The sequence below is a fragment of the Mus pahari genome, chromosome 21, assembly GCF_900095145.1.
Source record: "Mus pahari chromosome 21, PAHARI_EIJ_v1.1, whole genome shotgun sequence".
NCBI classification, from domain to species: Eukaryota; Metazoa; Chordata; class Mammalia; order Rodentia; family Muridae; genus Mus; species Mus pahari.
Window position 1 is genome coordinate 49,314,670 of NC_034610.1, and position 7,779 is coordinate 49,322,448.

The window sequence follows — 7,779 nt, forward strand, 5'->3', positions numbered from 1 at the left end:
TGATAGAAGAATTTGAGAAGGACATAAATAAATTCAAGAAAGAAATACAAGAAAACACAGGTAAATAGATAGAAGCACTTAAAGAGGAAACACAAAATCCCTTTAAGAATTATAGGAAAACAAAAGCAAACAGGTGAAGGAACAGAACAAAATCATCCAGGGTCTAAAATTGGAAATAGAAACAATAAAGAAATCACAAAGGGAGACAACACTAGAGATAGAAAACCTAGGAAAGAGGCCAGGAGTCATAGATATAAATTCCATTCACCAATGGAATACAAAAGATAGAAGAGAGAATCTAAGGTGCAGAAGATAATATAAAAAACATTGGGGCTGGTGAGATGGCTCAGTGGGTAAGAGCACCCGACTACTCTTCCGAAGGTCCAGAGTTCAAATCCCAGCAACCACATGGTGGCTCATAACCATCCGTAACAAAATCTACGCCCTCTTCTGGAGTGTCTGAAGACAGCTACAGTGTACTTACATATAATAAATGAATACATCTTTAAAAAAAAAAAAATTGACACAACACTCAAAGAAAATGCAAAATGCAAAAAGCTCCTAACCCAAAACATCCAGGAAAACCAGGACACACTGAGAAGGCCAAACCTAAAGATAATAGGTATAGAAGAGAGTGAAGATTCCCAACTTAAAGGGCCAGTAAATATCTTCAACAAAACTATAGAAGAAAACTTCCCTAACCTAAAGAAAGAGATGCCTATGAACATACAAGAAGCCTACAGAACTCCAAATGGACTTGACCAGAAAAGAAATTCCTCCTGTCACATAATAATCAAAACACCAAATACACTAAACAAAGAATTTTAAAAGCAGTAAGGGAGAAAGGTCAAGTAACATATAAAGGTAGACCTATCAGAATTAGACCAGACTTTTCACCAGAGACTAGGGAAGCTAGAAGACCCTGGGCAGATCTTATACAGACCTTAGGAGAACACAAATGCCAGCAAGACTACTATACCCAGCAAACACTCAATTACCATAGATGGAAAAACCAAGATATTCCATGACAAAACGAAATTTACACAATATCTTTCCACAATTCCAGTCCTACAAAGGGTAATAGATGGAAAAACCCAAAACAAGGTTGGAAACTATACCCTAGCAAATGCAAGAAAGTAAAATTCATTCAACAAACCTAAAAATAGATAACCACACAAACATAAAAATAACATTAAAAATAATAGGAAGTAACAATCACTTTTCCTTAATATCTATTAAAACAATGGACTCAATTCCCCAAATAAAAAGACATAGACTAACAGACTGGATATGTAAACAGGACCCAGCATTTTGCAACATATAAGAAACTCGCTTCAGTGTCAAAGAGAGTTTGTTTTATTCTGACACTACCTCAGAGTAAAGGGCTAGAAAACAATTTTCCAAGCAAATGGTTCCAAGAAACAAGCTCGAGTAACCATTCTGATATCGAACTAAATCAACTTTCAACCAAAAGTCTTCAAAAAAGATAAGGAAAAGTCTACCAGGAAGAACTCTCAATTCTGAACATCTATGCTCCAAATGCAAAGGCACCCACATTCACCAAAGAAACTCAAGCTAAAGCTCAAAGCACACATTGTACCTCACACAATAATAGTGAGAGACTTCAACACCCCATTCTCATCAATGGACAGATCATGGAAAGGGAAACTAAACAGAGACACAATGAAACTAACAGAAGTTATGGACCAAATGAATTGAACAGGTATCTATAGAACATTTCATCCTAAAGCAAAAGAATACACCTTCTTCTCAGCACCTCATGGTACCTTCTACAAAACTGACCATATAATCGGTCCCAAAACAGACCTCAACAGATACCAGAATATTGAGATAATCCCATGCATCCTGCTTGATCACCACGGACTAAGGCTGGTCTTTAATAGCAACCAAAACAACAGAAAGCCCACATAAACATGAAAACAGAACAATGTCCTACTCAATGATACCTTGGTCAAGGAAGAAATAAAAAAAAAATTAAAGACTTTAGAAATTAATGAAAATAAAGGTAAAACATATTCAAACTTATGGGACACAGAGAAAGCAGTGCTAAGAGGAAAACTCAGCTCTGAGTGCCACCAAAAGACACTGGGTATGGAGTGCTGTGGCACAGGATCAAACCAGAGCAGACAGAAACCAGAACCTGAGGTATATATCTTAAAATACATTTTATTAGTTTAACAAAAAATAAAAAATATAAATAAAAAATACTACAATAAAGAAAAAGTCATGAATTTCATTGGAGGTGTGGGAAGACAAGTTAGAAGTTGAGGGGAGAGGGAGGAGTGAAAATGATGAAAAGACTGTATTTAAGTACAAAATTCTCAATTTTTTAAAAAATCAAATTTAAAGTGTATTTTTTCCATATTAAGACTTCACGATGTTGTGTCAGTTGTACTTCGGGACCATTAAGTGTTCTAAAGAAAACAACGATTATATTCTTTCCTCTGTTTGCAGCTCTTTTAGTCTCCACAGTAGTCACCTCTTTTGTCTGAGGGTTGTTTTTTGGTTTGATTGTGGCAGAATAGGTTTGGTATTATGCTATTTCTGTGGCTATACTTCATGTAATCATCACATCAGCTTGTAAGCAAGATAGAATAGTGAAAAGAAGGAATGTCTACTACACATAATGTACCCAAAATACTGTAAGGGTTGAACTTGCATTGCATTCAGGGAAAGGTTTTGGCTGATTTTTCCAGTCCAGGGTTGTACTGGCATGCAAATGCTTCTCTTCTCCACTCATTGGCCATCAACTTATATAGACTTTTCCTCCTTAAGGAAATATTTTCCTTCCAAAATCTTTCCCTGAGACCAAAGTTGGAAGAACTAAGAAAGCCTAGTGTATTTACAAGTCAATGGTTACTTTTAATAGTCTCCATCATAAGCCTAACAAGATGGTGCAGCTGGTAAACTTGCTGGTCTCTAAGTCCGAAGACCTGAGTTTCATTCCTGGGATGCACCTGATGGTAAGGAAAAAATTAACTCCCACAAGTCACCTTTGGACCTCCGCATGTATGCTGTGGTGTGTGCATAGGTGTATTTAAAATGTGCATGTACACAAGTGCCTATGTACTTGAGCAAGCACACACACATAGGCAGAGAGAGGTGGAGGGGAAGGGGAGGGAGGGAGAGAGAGAGGGAGGGAGAGGGGGGGAAGGAGGTAGGGAGGAAGGGAGGGACTGAGGGGAGCAGAGAGAGAGAATAAACATTAAAAGCAATACCGTTTCTAAAATGTCTTTGTTTCTACTGGTGATCTGGGAGGTCAAAATAAAGTACATCAGCTATACCAATCTAACTTTTGATAAGAGGGTAGTCATAAATAAGCCACACCTCTCACACAGACTTCCTTTACTGTGAGTGGGAAGATCTGAAGAACCTCCAATGAGATCCTGAGAAGCTGTCAGAATAGCAGTTAGCACAAGGCAGGTGCTTGGTTCCTGATAGTTCCATTCATCCGTTGGTCAGTCTGTTCAAAATTTCTTCTTCTCTAATCCTTTATCCTTTCTGATACTCCATTCTTATTCTGAAACGCATGTCAGGAAAAAGAGAGGGTGCTTTTCAAGCATTGTTAGAGCTCAACGTTAGCTGTTGTTCATCATCAAGTCAAACTAGCCTTGAGTCTTTAGTGCCCTGATATATGGATACGATGAGCCGCATCCAGTTCAACAGCACGCACTGCCAAATGAATTCCTAATTGTCCGCTTCACTACCATAAGTAAGTCCTAGCCAATCGATCTTCTGGCCTTAGTCTCATCAGACCCAAGCTCTCCAGTTCCTGACCCATTCCTCAGAGAACCACTGGACCCCCCTTCCTTTCACGCTGCCATCTCAGATTCTCTATTTTACCTTAAGGATCAGAGGGATTTTTTTATAAGACAGTCACAAGAACCTTTGTGTTTGTTTGTTTGTTTGTTTTAAAGAGGAAACATTTGGGGGCATCATAAGGTCTAACCCTTAAGTTTAAGATGAGCTATAAACTCTGACACCAAAACAATTGCGTTGGAATTGTCTAACTCATGACTTGCAGAAACTGTTTAACCAATGCTTGGTGGTAGCCTGGGCTACATAGCAAGACGCAAAATAATGAAAATCCAAGAGAGATGAGTTCAGGGAAAAGTCGTTCAGAATTCATAGGATGCAAGACTCTGAGAGCATAGGACAGTCTCAGAACCACCGTCACTGCCCATCCCTCCAGATCATCTCGGCGACATCTTCAGGACAACTGCAAGCATTCGACTTAATAAACAAATGACCATATACAGCAGTTTCTCAGCCTTCCTAATGCCGCACCCCTCATGATGTGGTGACGCCCTAGCATAAAATTACTTCACTGTGAATTCATAACTGCAATTTTCCTACTGTAGTAAATCATAGTATAAATATCTGTTTTTCAATAATCTTAGGGGACCCTTATGAAAGGGTCATTTGACCTTTAGCGGGGTTGTGACCCACAGGTTAGAACTGTTGCTCTACAGCATAAGGAAACAGGGCTACTTGGTGTTACAAACATGAATAATAATGCTTTTTGTTTTGTGGATATGGTTTGGGCAAACATAAATATTTATTGGTGAGTGGAATAAAACTGCATGCTTTTGTAAATGGACTTCGGCATTTTTTTTTTTCTTTTGCAGTTACATTGGAATTCTCCTTGACGCCACATCGGTGGGTTGTTTTAGGTACAGAATGGCCTGAGTTAAAATCCTCTAATGCAGAAAAGCAATGTTAAGTAGAATAAATGTTGGAAATAGACTTCATCTCAGGCATAACTTTTGTTACATTATTCCCTTTTTAAGATAATGATGATGATGTCTAGGTAATAAAAACCATACACTTTTTTTAAAGATAGACTCTTCTAGCAAATGCGTACTCCCAGAGCAGTTCAAACATAATCTACACCAGTCGGGCTGCATTTTTAGCATGAGCTTATGTCTATAAATAGATCAGTAAACATACATACATACATACATACATACACACACACACACCTATACTCTGCTTTTCCTTTTGATATAGTTTGAATCTATGAAGGACTGCCATAAATATTACCGTATCATAAGAAATATTATGAACAACACATAAGTCATATAAGGAAGTAGAAAGGAAGGTGAACTGGTGTAGAATAGAATTCATTCCTAACAATCCTGAGGGCCTAAGATGATCTAGGTAGGGACCAGGCAATGTACATATTGCTGACTTACAGATGTTCAAATGTAGAACAGAGTGCTTTTAATTTCATGCAACACCTAACTTAAAACCAAAGCCACCCACATACGTGTAGCTCCTCCTTAGTTCTAAACAAATGAATCTAAAAACTATGCGGGTCTTAGAGTTAGATCCCATAGAAATCTTAAGTAGGAAAGAAAAAATCACAATAAACAGCAACCATGCAGGAACTGAGACAGTTGGTGTCCATTTTCTCCCCTAATTATATTATAAAATGATCAGAAAATCAGAAGGAGTAGAGTCACAGCTCCACCATTTGTTTATGCTAATAAATGACCATATAAAGCAAAGCTAGGCATCTCTAAACAGATTTCAGTGTTTGTCAAGTATGGAAACTATTTGCTTATGAATCTGTTGTATTTGGCTTCTGAACACAAAGATTATGTAATTTTTAAGAAATATTATTCTGCTTGACTTGGCAATAATCTTGTCTAATATTTTCAATCTGTTTTGCAAACAGCAGACAAACCCAAACATATTCCGATATTGCTATTTGGTTTTTAATGGCCCACGCAGAATTGAAATACTTAGGTTTATTGATTACTTAATATGAGCCAGGGCCCTTGTATATGTCCCACTAACCTTTACTACAATCCTGTGGAGTGTTATAATTTGTCAAATGTGTAAAGAGAAGCTTATAGAGTCAATGAGTGAAGCTTCTCCTCGCTACGACAAGCTGTACCAGTAGTACTTCCTGTGTGTGAGCTATAGATAACCACCAATCATACCTTTGCACACCCAGGAGCTCTCCTGCAGAGAACTCTCTGACACACAGGAGAGAGAACAGAATGTACAAAACTGTATGGAAACAGACACCCCCAGGCATTGGAAAGCGCTCAAACAAGCTCAAGAGAAGCCAGGCTGATTATTGGAAGCCGCAGCTCTGAAAGGGCTTCCTTCCATGTCTCTTTCTGATAGTAGAAATGTTATGCCTTGTCTAGTCAGACAACAGAAATGACTAAGACAGGACCTGGGAAATAATATGTAAAGGCCAAAATGTTTGTTTCTAAACTCAGTTGAATAAAATAGCAAATCCCTGCTTCCACTTGTGACAAGAAAGGTACAGGATGGCTTTTTACTTTCAAATATTTGAAACAAATTTTAAGGGCTATTTATAGCACATTCAGGATGCAAGCCCAGCGTAATACCCTACCTAAAATAGTGTCAGTACTTATTTGTTGTGTAAGTATGGACAGAATTCATGATGACAAGAAGTACCAGAGATTTTCCTTCAATGTAATACGAGCATTTGTATTTCAAATAGGGAACATAAGCCAGCTGATTATAATGGAGGCTGCTGAATTTTCACCCTGAGATGGTTAAAAAAAAAGGGGGGGGTAATTATTTTGGTAGATTATTATAAATATTAAATGTTTAATGTGATTATATTACATGGTATTTTACTTTTATAACATTAAATAGACACTTGCATATAAAGTGGGAGAATAAAGATAATTTTGATGTGCACCCGCAGACTGGTCAATGGCCATCATCCCAAGAATATACAGAATCAAGCCCTCAACATCTATTTGTGACATCTCTTCAGAAGTGTCATTCTTACTTCCACATTAGCACAGGAGGCAATCAGACTGTTTGGCCACTTTTTCTCTTCACACATGAACCTGGACACCTTGATCATGTCTGTAATAAGAAAGCTAACCAAGACGCTGGCAACATGGCTCAGTGGTTAAGAGCACTGGCTGTTCTATCAGATCTGTAAGCTATTAATTTGTTTTTGCCTGAATTAGTTATATGGTTTCTTCTTATTTTTCTCTTTGATTTGCTGTTTAAACCTGACAAGAAATAATTTCTGTAACAAATTCCATTCAACAGCAACAAAAATTGTGAAGACAGTGGTACCTGAAAAATAAATGGGATAATTTATTTTGGAAAAAAAAAAAAAAAGAGCCGGGCGTGGGGGCGCATGCCTTTAATCCCAGCACTCAGGAGGTAGAGGCAGGTGGATTTCTGAGTTCGAGGCCAGCCTGGTCTACAAAGTGATCTAGGACAGCCAGGGCTATATAGAGAAACCCTGTCTCGGAAAAAAAAAAAAAAAAAAAAAAAAAAAAAAAAAAAAAAACCACTGGCTGTTCTTACAGAGGACCTTAGTCCAGTTCACAACATCCACATGACACCACACAATCATCCTTGACCAGTTCTATATGATCCAACACCTTCCTCTGGCCTCTGTGAGCCCTGTAAGCATGGAGTACAAAGACAAATATGTGGGCAAAAAGACTCACATACCTAAAATAAAAATGAATATGTTTTTAAAAAATAGGAAAGTGAATAAAAGTTTTTTCTTTCACCTTGGACATCTGTTGGACATCAATAATACTCATTATCTCTAGTGCCAATATTATCTTTCTTCAGAACTTAATGTCATGTTTATAAATCTGAGGTCTTTTGGGGAGTGGGCAGGGTTCAAGACAGGGTTTCTCTATGTAGCCCTTGCTGTCTTGGAACTTGCTGTGTAGACCAGGCTCAAACTCATGGAGATCCGCCTGCCTCTGCCTCCCAAGTGCTGGGATTAAAGGC

General features: G+C 38.0%; 1 protein-coding gene across 1 annotated transcript in view; it reads left to right on the forward strand.

Annotated features, from left to right (window-relative positions):
- The window catches only part of Tmem244 (transmembrane protein 244), a 12,644-nt gene extending 9,996 nt beyond the window's left edge, over nucleotides 1-2,648 (forward strand). The window contains 1 exon segment of the mRNA XM_021221124.1: nucleotides 2,476-2,648. Within this exon segment, the coding sequence (XP_021076783.1) occupies nucleotides 2,476-2,648 (173 nt within the window).
- Nucleotides 2,649-7,779: the final 5,131 nt, after the last annotated feature.